Below are 20725 nucleotides of genomic sequence, written 5' to 3'. Positions count from 1 at the left end.
AGCTTTTCTTTTTATTCATGTGAAGTCGATTTTTCTGAAAATTTGAGAAGCAGGTGCCGAGTTGATTCATGTGCTTTAGCATTCACAATGAACTGATTAGCATGAGAATGCACAGAGCTCTCAGTACAACAGAACAGCTGGCTCTTTGACTCTCTGATAGTCTGCAATGACATTCAACTCCTATGTAACAGACATGGCATTTATATTAGCATAATCAGAGAAGTAGGTTTAAAAATTAAAAATTAAATAAAAATATATTAAAAATAGGCTTTGACTTAATCTCAGTTTGTTTAAGGTCAATTTCAATGTTGAGAATTTAAAAGAAGCAGGTTGAGAAAAAACGTATGTCAATGATTGAGCTATACCACTCATTTATCACCAACACACACACACAAATAAGGAGTAAACAGATAATAGCAGTAAATCCATGCCAGCATCATTATTGTCATCCGTTATTAGTGATGGGGGGGATTGTTACAGTTACATACAGTGCATTCGGAAAGTATTCAGACCCTTTAACTTTTCCACATTTTGTTACATTACAGCCTTATTCTTAAATGTATTAAATATATTTTTGGGAAAGGGCACACAACTGTCTATAGTAGAGGTCGACCGATTATGATTTTTCAACGCCGATACCGATTATTGGAGGACCCAACAAAGCCGATACCGATTAATCGGCCGATTTTTATATATATATATTTGTAATAATGACAATTACTTTAACTTAGTATAATACATCAATAAAATCAATTTAGTCTCAAATAAATAATGAAACATGTTCAATTTGGTTTAAATAATACAAAAACAAAGTGTTGGAGAAGAAAGTAAAAGTGCAATATGTGCCATGTAAAAAAAGCTAACGTTTAAGTTCCTTGCTCAGAACATGAGAACATATGAAAGCTGGTGGTTTCTTTTAACACGAGTCTTCAATATTCCTAGGTAAGAAGTTTTAGGTTGTAGTTACTATAGGACTATTTCTCTCTATACCATTTGTATTTCATATACCTTTGACTATTGGATGTTCTAATGGATACTTTAGTATTGCCAGCCTAATCTCAGGAGTTGATAGGCTTGAAGTCATAAACAGCGCAATGCTTGAAGCACAGCGAAGAGCTGCTGGCAAATGCAGGAAAGTGCTGTTTGAATGAATGCTTACGAGCCTGCTGCTGCCTACCACCACTCAGTCAGACTGCTCTATCAAATCATACACTTAATTATAATATAATAACACACAGAAATACAAGCCTTAGGTCATTAATATGGTCAAATCCAGAAACTATAATTTCGAAAACAAAACGTTTACTTTTTCAGTGAAATACGGAACAATTACGTATTTTATCTAACGGGTGGCATCCTTAAGTCTAAATATTGCTGTTACATTGCACAACCTTCAATGTTATGCCATAATTATGTAAAATTCTGGCAAATTAATTACGGTCTTTGTTAGGAAGAAATGGTCTTCACACAGTCCGCAACGAGCCAGGCGACCCAAACTGCTGCATATACCCTGACTCTGCTTGCACAGAACGCAAGAGAAGTGACACAATTTCCCTAGTTGAAATAAATTCATGTTAGCAGGCAATATTAACTAAATATGCAGGTTTAAAAATATATATTTGTGTATTGATTTTAAGAAAGGCATTGATGTTTATGGTTAGGTACACATTGGTGCAACGGCAGTGCTTTTTTTCGCGAATGCGCTTTTTAAATCATCACCCGTTTGGCGAAGTAGGCTGTGATTCTATGATAAATTAACAGGCACCGCGTCGATTATATGCAACACAGGACAAGCTAGATAAACTAGTAATATCATCAACCATGTGTAGTTAACTAGTGATTATTTTAAGATTGATTGTTTTTTAAAAGATAACTTTAATGCTAGCTAGCAACCTTGGCTCCTTGCTGCACTCACGTAACAGGTAGTCAAGCCTGCCACGCAGTCTCCTCATGGAGTGCAATGTAATCGGCCATAATCGGTGTCCAAAAATGCTGATTACCGATTGTTATGAAAACTTGAAATCGGCCCTAATTAATCGGCCATTCCGATTAATTGGCCGACCCTAATTAATCGGCCATTCCGATTAATTGGCCGACCTCTAGTCTATATAAGGTCCCACAGTTGACAGTGCATGTCAGAGCAAAAACCAAGCCATGAGGTTCAAGGAATTGTCTGTAGAGCTCCGAGACAGGATTGTGTCGAGGCACCGATCTGGGGAAGGGTACCAAAACATTTCTGCAGCATTGAAGTTCCCCAAGAACACAGTGGCCTCCATCATTCTTAAATGGAAGAAGTTTGGAACCACCAAGACCTCTAACTCAATGACATATATTTTTTTTTACATTGTTTACAAACAATTTGTGACACGTATTAATGCCAAAATAACATGTAAAACAGGCAACAACAAAAAACACGTGGGGCTCTGCCCCTCCTGTCCTGAATGATGGGTCGCCACTGGTGTGCATTAAGGTGTCTAATAGAATAAACGGCAAAAACAAATGTAGACTTATGAATGCATTTCTAAGCTTCCAGAATATTTTTTTGCGAAGATGGAGGCGCGGTGGCTTCAAAACATCGCTGTCATCTAGTGTATATATAAATCATTGGCTGGGACTATGCATCAGCTGGAGACAGCTATTCACCCGACCAGCAGCAACCGTCAACATATCGAAGCGAGATCTTCCCCCTCCCCAATTCACAATAAATAACACGTCACCAGTTTAGTTAAAGACTAATCGATGTCAACGATGGCCAGACGAAGTCCATTCAATCAAATGTTATCGGTCAGAAGCAATGCAAACGACGACTCCATAAAATCATTGATTGACATTGTCAAGTAGAATGGGATCATTGATTGACATTGCCATATAGAATGGGTTCATTGATTGACATTGTCATATAGAATGGGACCCCCAGCAAGCCACCAATCGCTGGCTATCTGTATGACAAGGATGTTCGACAAACCAATAGTACACGCATTTACATTGTAGTTCTAGGCTTAATTGCAACATAATTTGAACACTAAAATGTAACAATAAACGGTACAACACATTACACTTACCAAGGGCTGTGTCTCTGTTACTGGGGGTACTTGGAACCTATCCATTTCTTCCTCCATCATTTTGACGAATCGTTCGTTACACCGCCAAACCGATGTAAGATCTAAACATGTGTAAGCATAACAATAATCAAATAAAGCCTTAGTTTGTCGCAAGAATTATCTGTTAGTTTGCATGATTCTAGTTTGTTTTCTGCCTATAGCCACTCAGTAAGGCATCAGTAGTTAAGGCATGGTCCGAGGTGACTCAACCAAAACAGACAGAGATACGTCGATACCATCTTCCGGGTGTGGAAAAATATTTACATTATTCATGACACCACCGTCCAATCATGGACGAGTGATGGCAAGATGGGTTAATGCATGAAATAATCAATCTAAGAAAGTCGACAATATAGGTTTATATTATTTGATATATACAGCCAATTATCTAACATGTAGTCTAGGCACACTATTTTACTAGGCAAGTCAGTTAAGAACAAATTCTTATTTTCAATGACAGCGGGTTAACTGCCTTGTTTAGGGGCAGAACTACATATTTTTACCTTGTCAGCTCGGGGATTCGATCTTGCAACCTTTTGTGTTATTAGTTCAACGCACTAACCACTAGGCTACCTGCCACCCCGCTATATAGTACACTTGTCTGGTATATTTGTATGGATCATTCAATCAATTTTACTCTTTGGATGTATGCAAAATGTTAGAAAATTGGTACTCAGGCTAGGGAGTTGCACTAGCAGCTTGAAAACTTTTAATTTCTCCCCTATTTTAGAACATTTTATAGCGTTATCAATACGTTAAGACGGTATTTCTTATCAATAGTTTATCTATTATAAACACAATGCCTGTACCTTACAAGACTGAAATCCAAGCAGGCAACGTTTTCTAAAGTTAACGTTATTAGCTAGCTAACTAACTTAGCTAATGTGGTGTCGCCATGCTGCATGCACGATTGCAACATTGTAGTAACGTTGCTAATAATAAGCAGAGTGACTGTTTTTCTTACTAATGTATTAATGACATCTCAATAGTCTACATTCTTAGAAAAAAAGGTTCCAAAAGGGTTCTTTGGCTGTCCCAATGGAGAACCCATGTTGGTTCCAGGTAGAACCCTTTTGGGTTCCATGTAGAACCTCCGTGGAAAAGGTTCTACCTGGAACCAAAAGGGTTCTACCCTTTTAGGTTCTATATAGCACCTTTTTTTCTAAGAGTGTACAGTGGCTTCCTCTTCGTGTCCCCTGTCCTGAAACTGAACAGGTGAGAGGCAAATGCCTGGTTGCTGTCATCTATAGTTTAATTTTCAGAACATTGCAGATGAAGGAGAGAAGACAGGCAGACAAAGCTACTGACTGATTGACTGTAGACTATTGAGATGCATCCCTAGTGAAACAAACTTATGTGAAACAAACTTATGTGAAATCTGTCTGTTTTGTATAGGAGTCAAATGCTCTATCCCAGCCGAAGGCACCTGCGGCAAAGGTTGCCAATGCTGTCAGCAAGAAAAAGGTATGTCCATTTAACTATCCATATTAGCATTAGGCAAGCCAGATTTAGCTTGTCAAAAACCTATGTGCTTATGTTGCTATTATTCTATGGCTATACCAACCTAATAAGGTATGTGTGGTGGTTACTGTTTGTGTTGGCCAGGATGAGGAAGATGGAACAGAGATGGGTAAAGGAGGAGATGAGTGGATGCAAGGAAAGACTCTGATCAAGCCCCCTGACCAACTGGATCTCACTGAAGCGGTGAGTATAGCTGGGTTGCGTCACACATGGTATATAGTGCTCTACTTATGACGAGAGCCCTGGTAAAAAAGTATTGCACTATGTAGGGAATAGGGTGCCATTTAGGATCTGGTGTCAGGAGCCTTGAGGTGGCACCTATCAAAAGGCCATTGGATCAAAAAGGATGAACAGTGTAGTTGGGATTAATTCATTTACAAGTTTTATGCAAATGCTCAGAAGCTGTTTGTAGCTTAACCAGGAGTTGAAAGAGGAATTCATCATGATCCTGACTGAAAACAACCCACATGATCCTCAGAATATTGTCTGTTACAGCTTCAAGGTAAAGTATTGCATTAACCTGTTTGGGCTGCAAGGGGCAGTATTGAGTAGCCAGATAAAAGGTGTCCATTTCAAACGGCCTCGTTCTCAATTCTTGCTCGTACAATATGCATATTATTATTACTATTGGATAGAAAACACTATCTAGTTTCTAAAACCGTTTTGAATTATTTCTCTGAGTGAAACAGAACTCATTCTGCAGCACATTTCCTGACCAGGAAGTGGAAAGTCTGAAATCAATGCTCTGTTCTTCTTCCTGCCTATAAATGGGCACAATACCTATTAGTATACATGCACGTCATACACCTTCCTCTGGGTGTCAAGAGGCTGTGAGAGAAGAAATGAGGTGATTATCTTGGTCTGAGATGGAACACATACTCTTGGAATGACGTGTCCCCCATTTTCGGTACTCTGAAGAGCGCGAACTGGACAGTGGGATTGCCTTTTGTTTAGCTGCCGTTATAGGCAATTACAATCTCCGGCTTTGATTTTATTTGATACATGTCACCATATCATCTCAAAGTATGTTTTTTCAATATAGTTTCATCAGATTCTTGAAAATTTTTCGGGAGTTTTGCCGTGTTCCGTTCTCTTCCGTTTGTTGACATGGAGAGTGTCGTGCCACCCGGCTAGCACGCTTGCTAAATGAAGAGGGAAAGTTGCCGTTCTGAATCCAAACAACGACTGTTCTGGACAAAGGACACCTTGTCCAACATTCTGATGAAAGATCAGCAAAAGTAAGACCCATTTTATGATGTTATTTCATATATCTGTCGTAGTCGCCGGCGCCCAAGTGTTTCTGGCTATTGTGCTAAGCTAATATAACGCTAGAGTTTTTTTCGCTGTAAAACACTTAATAAATCGGAAATATTGTCTGGAATCACAAGATGCCTGTCTTTCATTTGCTGTACACTATGTATTTTTCAGAAATGTTTTATGATGAGTGATTAGGTATTTGACGTTGGTGCCTGTAATTATTATGGCTGCTTTCGGTGCAATTTCTGACTGTAGCTGCAATGTAAACTATGATTTATACCTGAAATATGCAAATATTTCTAACAAAACATATGCTATACAATAAATATGTTATCAGACTGTCATCTGATGAAGTTGTTTCTTGGTTAGTGGCTATTTATATCTTTATTTGGTCGAATTTGTGATAGCTACTGATGGAGTAAAAAACTGATGGAGTAAAAAAAGTGGTGTCTTTTGCTAACGTGGTTAGCTAATAGATTTACATATTGTGTCTTCCCTGTAAAACATTTAAAAAATCGGACATGTTGGCTGGATTCACAAGATGTGTACCTTTCATATGCTATATTGGACTTAATGTGTTAATGTGTTAATGTGTAATTGGACTTAATGTGTTAATGTGTGAAAGTTAAATATTTAAAAAATATATATATTTTGAATTTCGCCCCCTGCACTTGAGCTGGCTGTTGTCATAAGTGTACCGACGTCGGGCTTGCAGCCAGAAGAAGTTTAACCTCCAGTCTAATCCATGATTAAGTGAACAACTTCTCCCTTCTTGGGTCCATCATATAATGGATATTAATGCAAACTAACAAGATTTTCAAGTGACTTTGCATGATGGAAATATATGAGCATTTTCCAATACAAATGCATGTGTATCATTGTCTTCTCTCAGGAGCGTTCTTACGAAATATTTTTAGGTCTTTTTGTCTCCATTTACCTTGGTTTCATCTGGCTGTGAACACATTGGACAATAGTGCAATATTGCATACAGAGTTTTTAAGGAGACATACAAACAGGTCTGCTGAAACTTTTGAGGCCTACTTGGATATACCTGGGCACCCTACTCTGCACTGGGGCATTATCTGATCAGACACCTGTCTACTGCTGCTTTCATCCTTCCACTTGACATTGTGCCTTTGTAACGGATGTGAAATGGCTAGCTAGTTAGCTGTGGTGCGCGCTAATAGCGTTTCAATCGGTTACGTCACTCGCTCTGAAACCTTGAAGTAGTGGTTCCCCTTGCTCTGCAAGGGCCGCGGCTTTTGTGGAGCGATGGGTAACGATGCTTCGTGGGTGACTGTTGTTGATGTGTGCAGAGGGTCCCTGGTTCGCACCCAGGTCGGGGCGAGGGGACGCCGTAAAGTTATACTGTTACATTGATGCTGTTGACCCGGTTCACTGGTTGCTGCGGAAAAGGAGGAGGTCGAAAGGGGGGTGAGTGTAACGGATGTGAAATGGCTAGCTAGTTAGCTGTGGTGTGCGCTAATAGCGTTTCAATAGGTTACGTCACTCGCTCTGAAACCTTGAAGTAGTGGTTCCCCTTGCTCTGCAAGGGCCGTGGCTTTTGTGGAGCGATGGGTAACGATGCTCCGTGGGTGTCAGGTGTTGATGTGTGCAGAGGGTCCCTGGTTCGAGCCCGGGTATGGGCGAGGGGACGGACGTAAAGTTATACTGTTACACCTTCCACTTGACATTGTGCCTTGGATGTTTTTGGACTACTGACGAACTTGAACTCCACTTGTATTTACTCTTTTTGACTCTCCCGTGTCCCGGTGTAGCGCTTGCCACCCTCCCGGCTTTCCACCGTCCTGTACTGGAAACTACATCAATCTAACTGACTATCTGTTGACCCTTCAGCTATTGTATGCAGTAATCATTTGCCTATGAACCAGAGTTACACTGTTAGAACTGAAGCGGTATGCCCTAGTAGGAAGTCCGCTGTGTGCAGCTTGTCGTGCACATCAGCTCCAATATACAGTGGGGAGAAGAAGTATTTGATACACTGCCGATTTTGCAGGTTTTCCTACTTACAAAGCATGTAGAAGTCTGTCATTTTTTGTCATAGGTACACTTCAACTGTGAGAGACGGAATCTAAAACAAAAATCCAGAAAATCACATTGTATGATTTTCAAGTAATTCATTTGCATTTTATTGCATGACATAAGTATTTGATCACCTATCAACCAGTAAGAATTCCGTCTCTCACAGTCCTGTTAGTTTTTCTTTAAGAAGTCCTCCTGTTCTCCACTCATTACCTGTATAAAAGACACCTGTTTGAACGCATTACCTGTATAAAAGACACCTGTCCACAGACTCCAACCTCTCCACAATGGCCAAGAACAGAGAGCTGTGTAAGGACATCAGGGATAAAACTGTAGACCTGCACAAGGCTGGGATGGGCTACAGGACAATAGGCAAGCAGCTTGGTGAGAAGGCAACAACTGTTGGCGCAATTATTAGAAAATGGAAGAAGTTCAAGATGGCGGTCAATCACCCTCGGTCTGGGGCTCCATGCAAGATCTCACCTCGTGGGGCATCAATGATCATGAGGAAGGTGAGGGATCAGCCCAGAACTACAAACCCATGGAAAACAGAATGGAAAACTCTGCACACTGCTGCTCATGCTCCCAGGTGATATTTATTAACAACGATTCAACCCTTAGGTTTTCATCAGGCATCCATCCATATCCCAGGTGGGGGTGGAAGGTCCTATATATAGTGGCAGTACTCAGTGACATCGCTTCCCAGTAAAGCATTAAAAACAATCAAGCAACCCAGAAAAGTGCTAAAAATAGCCCATTTTAAAATATGTAGCCTAAGAAGAAATGCTTGTGAAGTCAATAACTTTCTTGTAACAGATTACATTCATATTCTGACTATCTATGAAACGTACTTAGATAATACCTTTGATGATACAGTGGTAGCAATATATGGCTATAAAATCTACCGAAAAGACAGAAATGCCAACAGTGGCAGTGTTGCGGTCTATATTCAGAACCACTTTCCTGTAAAGCTGTTGAAGTAATAAGGCTACCGGTTCATCTGCCTCACCTAAAGTCCATTCTTGTGGGAAGCTTCTATAGATCACCAAATGCTAACAGTCAGTATCTGGACAATATGTGTGAAATGCTTGTTAATGTATGTGATATCAACAGAGAAGTTTATTTTCTGGGTGATTTAAATATTGATGGAACCGTAGTCACTTTAAAAATGTTTACCTACTGCTTTATTCATTTCATATGTAAACTCAGAAAAAAAAGAAACGGACCTTTTTCAGGACCCTGTCCTTCAAAGATAATTCGTAAAAATCCAAATAACTTCACAGATCTTCATTGTAAAGGGTTTAAACATTGTTAATGAACATGCACCTGTGGAACGGTCGTTAAGACACTAACAGCTTACAGACGGTAGGCAATTAGGTCACAGTTTTGAAAACTTAGGACACTAAAGAGGCCTTTCTACTGACTCTGAAAAACACTAAAAGAAAGATGCCCAGAGTCCCTGCTCATCTTCGTGAACGTGCCTTAGGCATGCTGCAAGGAGGCATGAGGACTGCAGATGTGGCCAGGGCAATTAATTGCAATGTCTGTACTGTGAGACGCCTAAGACAGGATGCCTAAGACAGGTGGTCTACCATCCTCGCAGTGGCAGACCACGTGTAACAACACCTACACAGGATCGGTACATCCGAACATCACACCTGCGGGACAGGTACAGGATCGCAACAACAACTTCCCGAGTTACACCAGGAACGCACAATCCCTCCATCAGTGCTCAGACTGTCCACAATAGGCTGAGAGAAGTTGGACTGAGGGCTTGTAGGCCTGTTGTAAGGCAGGTCCTCACCAGACATCACCGGCAACAACGTCACCTATGAGCACAAACCCACTGTCGCTAGACCAGACAGGACTGGCAAAAAGTGCTTTTCACTGACGAGTCGCAGTTTTGTCTCACCAGGGGTGATGGTCGGATTCGGTTTGTCATCGAAGGAATGAGTATTACACCGAGGCCTGTACTCTGGAGCGGGATCGAGGTGGAGGGTCTGTCATGGTCCGGGGGGGTGTGTCACGGCATTATCGGACTGAGCTTGTTGTGATTGCAGGCAATCTTAACGCTGTGCGTTACAGGGAAGACATCCTTCTCCCTCATGTGGTACTCTTCCTGCAGGCTTATCCTGACATGACCCTCTAGCATGACAATCCCACCAGCCATACCGCTCATTCTGTGTGTGATTTCCTGCAAGACAGTAATGTCAGTGTTCTGCCGTGGCCAGCGAAGAGCCCAGATCGCAATCCCATTGAGCACGTCTGGGACCTGTTGGATCGGAGGGTGAGGGCTAGGGCCATTCCCCCCAGAAATGTCCGGGAACTTGCAGGTGCCTTGGTGGAAGTGTGGGGTAACATCTCACAGCAAGAACTGGCAAATCTGGTGCAGTCCATGAGGAGGAGATGCACTGCAGTACTTAATGCAGCTGGTGGCCACACCAGATACTAACTGATACTTTTGATTTTGACCCCCCCCCCCTTTGTTCAGGGACACATTTTTCCCTTTCTGTTAGTCACATGTCTGTGGAACTTGTTCCGTTTTTGTCTCAGTTGTTGAATCTTATGTTCATACAAATATTTACACATGTTTGCTGAAAATAAACGCAGTTGACAATGAGAGAACGTTTCTTTTTTTGCTGAGTTTCTATACTGTATTCTATTCTACTTTTAGTCAATGCCACTCTGATATTGCTTATACTAATATTTATATATTTCTTAGTTCCATTATTTTACTTTTAGATTTGTGTGTATTATTGTGAATTGTTTGATACTACTGCACTGTTGTAGCTTTTCGCAACACCTGCAATAGCATCTGCTAAATATGTGTATGTAACCAATACAATTTGATTTGACAGAGAGCTAAACAGGGCCTCCCTGAGAGTAGTAGTGATTCTGGAACTTTTGTGTGAATCAAATATGCTGGCTTTTACAAGAGCAGATGTTTGAATAAATCCCAATTTGGCTTTGATGGAAACATGAGATGTTGATTATTATTCCAGAAAATGCCATGGTTGTAGCTGAAACTGGAGATGAAAAACCTGAGACTCCAGTAGGAAGCCACTTCCTTTATTAACATGCCGAGAAGTTTGGGAATTAGCCTACATTCAGTAATTTGAGTGGCTCTTCAGATGTACAATCAATTGCATGCCAACACCCACACAAGAGCCAGAGACAAGTTTGTGAAAAGTGTTGTGTGGATCTTTCCTCTGTCTCAGGCTGCAGGTGGGGAAGATGCAGGGTACACGGAGGAGGGCAGGGGAGAGGAGAGAGCTGATAGCGTGGAATCAAGGCTGGCAAGAAGGAGCAGAAAATCACTAACCAGTAGGGTAGGGGAAAATGCAGACTATGCTGCAAGAAACATACATTGCCTATAATTCTGTGGAAGGGCAAATATGTTTTTAAAAGATTATCAAGATAGTAATCTACTGAACTCCCTGTCAAGAAAGAGGATGTCAGACTGAGCCCCCACCTCGTGCAAACTTCTCAGCTACTACCAATCAGGTGATAAATACAGATTTGTTTTGTTTTATGATGCCATTGTTGATGCTCAGTGTTTGCTGCGCCGAAACATTTATGAAGGCTAGTGATACAATAAGGATACCCTCCCCCCACCTCCTCCTCCTGCAGTGGGAGATCTCTAGCAGGACAATAACAAGAAGAAGGCCGACGACGACAAAGGCAAGAAGAAGATGATGCTGGTGGAAGCCCAGGAAAATCTCAAGTCAACCATTCTTAACTTTAACATAAAAAATAAACGTTGACCCCAAGTCAATCAATTGGAGATTACACATAGTTAAACCGGGCCCTCATTCAACAACACACACACACTACTGTTCAAAAGTTTGGGGTCACTTAGAAACGTCCTTGTTATTGAAAGAAAAGCTATTTTTTTGTCCATTAAAATAACATCAAATTGATCAGAAATACAGTGTATTGTCGCTAGAATGGCTAGAACCAAAGAACTTTCTTCTTAAACTCGTCAGTCTCTTCTTGTTCTAAGAAATGAAGGCGATTCCATGAGAGAAACTGAAGATCTCATACAACACTGTGTACTACTCCCTTCACAGAACAATGCAAACTGGCTCTAACCAGAATAGAAAGAGGAGTGGGAGGCCCCGGTGCACAACTGAGCAAGAGGACAAGTACATTAGAGTGTCTACTTTGAGAAACAGACACCTCACAAGTCCTCAACTGGCAGCTTCAATAAATAGTACCCGCAAAACACCAGTGAAGAGGCGACTCCGGGATGCTGGCCTCAAATGTGGCAATTGATGACTTACTCATTTTAAGGTTGAATAAGAACTGTTACATGAGTTTGTAAGATAGCCTTAACTTTAGGCTATTTACTGTATTACAAAAGTCTTATCGAATTGTGTTAGGTTGACAATGCAACCTAATATTAATATTTGAAGGAGATGTATCTAATGCTCTAACCACTAGGCAGGTAGCCTAGTGGTTAGCGCGTTGGGCCAGTAACCGAAAGGTTGCTAGATTGAATCCCTGAGCTGACAAGGTAAAAATCTGTCGTTCTGCACCTGAACAAGGCAGTTAACCCACTGTTCCTAGGCCGTCATTGTAAATAAGAATATGTTCTTAACTTACTTGCCTAGTTAAATGAAAAAAATGTTATGCTTGAATAGTTTCATTTGAGCCACTGGTGTAATCCTATTATTTTGCTTTTATTTTTGGTTTAGTTTGAGACATGAATCCAACATATAATCTGTTAACTTGTCGACAAGTTAATAGGCTATTTACTGTGTTGCAAAAGTGATATGGAATTGGGTTTAGTTGTCAATGTATATGTTGTGCCACTGACTTAGTCTGAGTTTAATTTCAGTTTGTATACAAATTAATAATTTATATGCTTGATTCACATCTCCATCTCAACCAAAAATCGGTGAATAATTCATGTTGGATTCACATCTCCATTTCAACCAAAAATCTAAGTTAAAGAATAGAACTGAATCAAATCAATAAAACTTTAAATAGAATAAAGTTTGATTTGATTTAGTCCTATTCTTTAATTTAGATTTTTGGTTGAAATGATGACAAACTAGAGCCTGTAGGACCTGCCTTGTTGATAGTGCTGTTAAGAATGCAGAGTATCGCTTTATTATGGACAGACCTCCCCATCCTAGCTACTGTTGTATCAATATGTTTTGACCATAACAGTTTATCCATGATTACTCCAAGCAGTTTAGTCTCCTCAACTTGCTCAATTACCACATTTATTCATTACAATATTTAGTTGAGGTTTAGGGTTTAGTGAAGGATTTGTCCCAAATACAATGCAATACAAACTTATTCCTTGCCACCCATTCTGAAACTAACTGCATCTCTTTGTTAAGTGTTGCAGTCTTTTCAGTTGCTGCGTTAGCTGACGTGTAGAGTGTTGAGTCATCCGCATACATAGACACACTGGCTTTACTAAAAGCATGTCGTTAGTAAAGATTGAAAAAACTAAGTGGCCTAGACAGATGCCCTGGGGAATTCCTGATTCTCCCTGGATTTTGTTGGAGGGACTTCCATTTTGTTAGACCGCTGCACCACTCGGGAGCCCTCTCTAAGGCACTGCATCTCAGTACTAGAGGCGTCACTACAGACCCTGGTTTGATTCCAGGCTGTATCACAACCGGCCATGATTGGGAGTCCCATAGGGTGGCGCACAATTGACCCAGCATCGTCCGGGGTAGGCTGTCATTGTAAATAAGAATTTGTTCTTAACTAACTTGCCTGGTTAAATAAATAACACCCTCTGTGTTCTGTTAGACAGATAACTCTTTATCCACAATATAGCAGGGCCATAACACATACTTTTTTCCAGCAGCAGACTATGATCAATAATGCAAAAGCCGCACTGAAGTCTAACAAAACAGCCCCCACAATCTTTTATCATCAATTTCTCTCAGCCAATCGTCAGTCATTTGTGTACGTGCTGTGCTTATTGAATGTCCTTCCCTATAAGCGTGCTGAAAGTATATTGTCAATTTGTTTACTGTAAAATAGCATTGTATCTGGTCAAACACAATTTTTTCCAAAAGTTTACGAAGGGTTGGTAACAGGCTGATTGGTCGGCTATTTGAGCCAGTAAAAGGGGCTTTACTATCCTTGGGTAGGGGAATAACTTTTACTTCTCCACAGGCCTAAGGGCACACACTTTCTAGTTGGCTTAAAATGAAGATAAGGAAAATATGAGTGGCAATATCGTCCGCTATTGTCCTCAGTAATTTTCCACCCAAGTTGTCAGACCCCGGTGGCTTGTCATTGTTGATAGACAACAATAATTCTTTCACCTCTTCCACACTCACTTTACGGAATTCAAAATTACAACGTTGTCTTTCATAATTTGGTCAGATATACATGGATGTGTAGTGTCAGCATCTGTTGCTGGCATGTCATGCATAATTTTGCTAGGGGCGGCAGGTAGCCTAGTGGTTAGAGCGTTGGATAACCGAAAGGTTGCAAGATTGAATCCCCGAGCTGACAAGGTAAAAAATCTGGCGTTCTGCCCCTGAACACGGCAGTTAACCCAGTGTTCCTAGGCCGTCGTTGAAAATAAGAATTTGTTCTTATTTTATAAAAGGTAAGAAGGTCAAATAAAAAATAATCTTGCCAATGAAAAAATCATGAAAGTAGTTGGCAATATCAGTGGGTTTTGTGATGAATGAGCCATCTGATTTCAATGAATGATGGAGCGGAGTTTGCCTTTTTGCTGAAAATTTCATTTAAGGTGTTCCAAAGCTTTTTACTATCATTCTTTGTAATTTACAGTGCATTCGGAAAGTATTCAGACCCCTTCCCTTTTTCCTCATTTTGTTATGTTGCAGCCTCCTAAAATGGATTAAATTATAATTTTTTTCTCAACAATATACACAAAATACCCCATAATGACAAAGCGAAAACAGGTTTTTAGATATGTTTGCAAATGTATTAAAAATAAAAAACAAAAATACCTTATTTACATAAGTATTCAGAACATTTGCAATGAGACTCGAAATTGAGTTCCGGTGCATCCTGTTTACATTTATCATCCTTGAGATGTTTCGACAACTTGATTGGAGTCCACCTGTGGTAAATTATATTGATTGGACATGGCCAATCACAATGAGACAGCCTATAGGGAGGAGGTCAGAGACCTGGCAATGTGGTGCCAGGACAACAACCTCTCCCTCAATGTGAGCAAGACAAAGGAGCTGATTGTGGACTATAGGAAAAGGAGGGCCGAACAGGTCCCCATTAACGTGGCTGAAGTGGAGCTGGTCTAGAGTTTCAAGTTCCTTGGTGTCCACGTCACCAACGAACTATCATGGTCCAAGCACACCAAGACAGTCGTGAAGAGGGAATGACAAAACCTATGGAGACTGAAAAGATTTGGCATGGGTCCTCAGATCCTCAAAATGTTTTACAGCTGCACCATCGAGAGCATCCTGACTGGTTGCATCACTGCCTGGTATGGCAACTGCTCGGCCTCCGACCGCAAGGCACAGTACAGCACTGGGGCAAAGCTTCCTGCCATCCAGGACCTCCATATCAGGCGGTGTCAGAGGAAGGCCCTAACAATTGTCAAAGACTCCAGCCATCATTAATTAAGATCAGCTGTGTCCATTTAGTGGGTGCGGCCAAAACACCTGAACAAACTTAACAAGATAGAGGATAGAGTTTTGTTGATGCTGAGAACAGAATGTATGTTTTTAAATAACATTCTTAGAACGTTACTAAAGATTTCTTGTGGTTTTTATGGAAAATGTTACTTTCCTTTTCTTTGGCTAAACCAACTAAGCTCGTAATTGAATAACTTTATTCATACTTACAGATAGCATAAAGTTTGTTGAGTCACATGACAGTTCACATGCTCAAGAAGGCATTTCTGCCAAAAAGCGCATTTTGATAAAAAAAAAAAACATTTTTACGTTCAATCGGATCTCCTCTGAAGTCATGACTTGCGACATACGCCTAGTTTCCTGAATCGGGTCACATATATATTTTCTAAGACTTCGCAACATCCTTGAATTGTTTTGATTCATGCCAACTCGCACACATATACTCGCGCACACACAAACACAGTTACTGTGTGCGTATGATGTCACCTCTTGTTGGGAAACAGTTAGCCCTGGGATAAGTGTAATATTTCTGCTGTAACTTATTCACTATATATCTCCTTATAGAGCAACAGGCCATTTAGGTCAGGGCTGCACTTTGATTTATACCTTTAATTTAAATGCAAATGATGCAGCTTGCAATATAGTAGAGAGAGCACATTTGGTTCACAGCTATATTGTCTATCTGAAGTGGTTTATGTGTGAATGTGAGGACTGACTCCTCTTGCTCTCTCTCTTATTTATTATATATATTCAAAAGTTTGAGGTCACTTAGAAATGTCCTTGTTTTTGAAAGAAAATCACATTTGTTGTCTATTAAAATAACATCAAATTGATCAGAAATACAGTGTAGACATTGTTAATGTTGTAAATGACTATTGTAGCTCGAAACGGCAGATTTTTAATGGAATATCTACATAGGCGTACAGAGGCCCGTTATCAACAACCATCACTACTGTGTTCCAATGGCACGTTGTGTTAGCTAATCCAAGTTTATCATTTTAAAAGGCTAATTGATCATTAGAAAACCCTTTTGCAATTGTTAGCACAGCTGAAAACTGTTGTACTGATTGAAGAAGCAATAAAACTGGCCTGCTTTAGACTAGTTGAGTATCTGGAGGATCAGCATTTGTGTGTTCGATTACAGGCTCAAAATGGCTAGAAACAAATAACTTCTGAAACTCATCAGTCTATTCTTGTTCTGAGAAATGAAGGCTATTCCATGAGAGAAATTGTCAAGAAACTGAAGATCTTGTACAACGCTGTGTACTACTCCCTTCACAGAACAGCGCAAACTGGTTGTAACCAGAATCGAAAGAGGGGAGTGGGAGGCCCCGGTGCACAACTGAGCAAGAGGAAAAATACATTAGTGTCTAGTTTGAGAAACAGACACCTGACAAGTCCTCAGCTGGCAGCTTCATTAAATAGTACCTGCAAAACACCAGTCTCAACGTCAACAGTGAAGAGGCGACTCCGGGATGCTGGCCTTCTATAGGCAGAGTTGCAAAGAGAAAGACGTATCTCAGACTGGGCAATAAAAATAAAAGATTAAGATGGGCAAAACAACACAGACACTGGACAGAGGAAGATTGGAAAAAAGTGTTATGGACAGACGAATCTAAGTTTGAGGTGTTCATATCACAAATGCAGACGCAGAAAAAATATAAAGATGCTGGAGGAGTGCTTGACACCATCTGTCAAGCATGGTGGAGACAATGATGGTCTGGGGGTGCTTTGGTGGTGGTAAAGTGGGAGATTTGTACAGGGTAAAAGGGATATTGAAGAAGGAAGGATATCACTCACTCCATTTTGCAACGCCATTCCATACCCTGTGTACGGCGCCTAATTGGAGCCAATTTAAATGTATGTAAATTATTTTGTCTAATGTCTTATTCGTTTTGTTGACCCCAGTAAGACAGACTAGCTGTCGCCATTGGCGTCGGCTAATGGGGATCCTAATAAATCTACAATATTGCTGTGTCTTTTCCAGTGCTCCAAGGCCTACTTCAGCCAGTTCCTGGAAACCTATAATGCCCACAACATTGCGGTGGAAGCAGTTAAGAGGAACCACTTCCACCCCAAGGTCTTCATTTCCTGCAGCTCTGACCTGGTCCCAGATCATGTGAAGATGACCATAGGAGTTGGCAAGACAACACAAACAGATCTGGGATCCTTTTATTCTAAGATGACAGCCCAACATTGTCCAAATGAACCCTAGATCTTGCTTCATCTTTCACCCAACTATTACTTTACAAACTGTGAAAATTATTCCAAGATGTCCAACCATATTCATCACATTCCTCACCCCCTTTCAATATAATTTGCCTGTCAGTTAATTTGACAAACCCAATTAGATAGTTATATCAGTTATAATTAAATACTTTGCTGACTAAAGTCAGGTATCTACAGTCAACTTTCCATGAAAACTTTGCTTGGCTCTCTCTCATCAAGCCAATGTTTATGGCTATACACAGAACTACCAGCAGATGGCTTGAACACATCAAAAACACAGACGTGTTCAGTGCTTTTCAACTGGTTCTCAACTGACTTCAGTCTTGTCAAGACTGTGTTCATTGTGTTGATTGTTACCACTGAGATATTGACTATGCCTGCATTGGTCTTTTGTGTTGGGGCAGACTGTTGGTCTACTTGTAAGTTTCACTTCACAATCATTAGTTTAGCCCCTACCCCCAATCTGCCATAAAACCTAGTAATAATATCACATCTTCAAACAGGTTGAAAGGGCTTTGAAAACAACAGAAACCTCTGAAAAACATGAATACTGTGTATTCTACATTGTTTAGGGGGCATGGTAAAGGAGCCAGTTATTCACTTCAACCAGCTCTTCATTTTTTAACAGTAGTCCGTCTGCACACTTAAATGGCAATTTGAATTGGATCATGTGGATTGATTAGGTTGGCACTATTTTCTCCTTTTGATACAAGTCCTTGTAACGCCATCTATCTGAATGAGCTGTGAGTGATGAGTGATAAGTCACAGATATGATCTAGCCTGAGTCACAAAATGTCAGAAGTAGGTTACATAATCAGGGCTGAAGCCTGGCGGCCTGTGAGAAACTACTGAAATCTGTCAGCTGCCTCCACACCCCCTTGAATCCACACGTCTTTCATTGGCTGCATGTGCTATTTGTCTATCCACTTTATACTGAAGGGAAAAAAACTCAAAATGCAACAATTTAAAAGATGTTACTGAGTTACAGTTCATAGAAGGAAATCAGTCAATTGAAATAAATTAATAGGCCCTAATCTATGGATTTTACCTGACTGGGCAGGGGTGCAGCCATGGATGGGCCTGAGAGGGCATAGGCCCACCAACTGGGAGTCTGCAGTTGTGAGGCCGGTTGGACTTACTGCCAAATTCTGCAGGCGTTTTATGGTAGAGAAATTAACATTAAATTCTCTGGCAATCTTGGTTTTATAGTGTTAGTGTTTGTATCCATTACCGAGTCCTTTTACTTCAGTGACGCTGTCTCTGTAGGACCCCAAAGTTCACTTTTGACCTGAATGCGGACGTGGGAGATGGTCTCTTTGCTCCTCCACTATCTCCACTGCAGTTACCACTGGTGGCAAGGTAAGTCACCAAATTTAGGCAGAGAGATCAAGGCATGTCCTCTTTCTGTCTGTCTTAATTTATTCCGAAAATATGTCTAAAACAATTACTTTCATATGGCTAAGAGGTGACAGCCAATGTATATGTGACGAAGCGCTATGAAACATCTGCTCCCTCACTTTGCACACAGACTGAGAAAACACTGGTGCTGTCTGATATGGCTGAACACTGGGTCTTTTACTCCAGTCCTCCAGGACCGGGTATGACATGGTTCACTGAAAATGACAGGATGCAGTAGAAGATCTGGACTAATTCTCAACACATTTATCTAGAAAATACAAATTCAATATTATCTAATTGAGATGACCAATTCCTTGCATGAGTGACGGCAAGCCATGAGGTCAGCCACATCCCTCCTTTAGAATGTCACCGCTGGCTGTGTGGGCTGCTTGCTTTGTCACTGCTGCTAATGACCAAAATGATCACTACACTGACATGGTGTTTGCTGTTGTTGTTGTTTTTTGCATAACCTACCGGGAATAGTGCAGCTGCCCGGCTGGGCTGACGAGGCTCTGGTGACTAAGCGCAAGGGGTGTGTGTGAGTGTATGTGTAATTGGCCTAATAATCTGCAGCGATACTAAATGCCAGGATCCTAGGGTATCGACTGAAAAGGCAAGCTCTTCCTGTCAGGGTCACTTGAATAATAAGGCACGCACACACCCTCAGAGTTGTGTAGACTCTGACTGGAACACACACCAGATGGTCCGAGTTGCATTCCCACTGATAATCTTTCTCTCTCTCTCTCTCTCTTGCCTTGCTGAATTGGTTTGTCACTGAGGTTACCAGCTGGAGTAGGTAAGGGTCGAACAACATGCTCAACTCCATTTATTAAGAGAATATCTCATTTTTCTATAAACAACTGTATGAACTGTCAGCTACAACACTCATTCCAAACAGCAGCAGGGTCAATCATGTGTCGGCTTTGATTTCCATCATCCCACATTGTATTGCTTTCGAGATTTGACCGATGAATTCCCCTTGCATTTGTATAAGATGACAATTCCCTGACTATTTCTATCAATCCTTTGCTTTTTATCAGGTCCACATTTGACCTTAGTGTCAACAAATATGAGGCCATCTGTCAGCAGCCGGTGGTGGCAGAGAAGAAGGCCAAGCTGACTCATGTTGAGTTTAACCCTGTCTCTACCCATCATCGTGGGAGACAACCGAGGCTACATCACTAGCCTCAAGCTCTCGGCTCTCCTGCTCAAGAAACACAAAGTAAGAGCCTTAGGAGCCCAGCAGCACTGGAGCTGTGATGGCAACTCTTAGCACCACTCTTACCCTACTCTTAACAGTTACTTAAGAAAAAAACACACTGCACCTAATTAGCCCCACACTTAGCCTACTCCTAACAGATACTCTAAGCCCCACAAACACTGTTAATAATTGAGCACTCAAAAAAAAACTTTTAGCAAGCACTACTTTACCCAGGAGACTCCTGTGTATTGAATCAACAGCAAGCCATGGCACCCTGTTCCCTCTATAGTGCACCACTTTTGACCAAAAGTAGTGCATTAAATATTTTTATATATATTTTGTTTTGTGTGCTCAAGTGTTAACAGTGTTTG

At 40.9% G+C, this 20725-nt stretch overlaps 1 protein-coding gene across 3 annotated transcripts in view; it reads right to left on the bottom strand.

Moving 5' to 3' along the window:
• The window catches only part of LOC129815344 (protein FAM219A-like), a 38502-nt gene extending 18072 nt beyond the window's left edge, over positions 1-20430 (bottom strand). The window contains exon 1 of one of the 3 annotated variants that reach the window (XM_055869071.1): positions 16955-20430. Coding sequence is in view for 2 of the 3 variants with exons in the window: in XM_055869068.1 (XP_055725043.1) it covers positions 3063-3122 (60 nt within the window). In the remaining variant the exon portion in view is untranslated. Of the gene's footprint in view, positions 1-3062; positions 3542-16954 lie in introns of those variants that run through there. The other 2 variants (XM_055869068.1, XM_055869069.1) reach the window with 2 other exon arrangements.
• Between the last annotated feature and the right edge of the window lie 295 nt (positions 20431-20725).

This window comes from Salvelinus fontinalis, chromosome 18 (assembly GCF_029448725.1).
Source record: "Salvelinus fontinalis isolate EN_2023a chromosome 18, ASM2944872v1, whole genome shotgun sequence".
Classification (NCBI taxonomy): Eukaryota; Metazoa; Chordata; class Actinopteri; order Salmoniformes; family Salmonidae; genus Salvelinus; species Salvelinus fontinalis.
The sequence above is the reverse complement of the archived record's forward strand: the minus strand, read 5'-3'. Positions and strand labels throughout refer to the sequence as shown.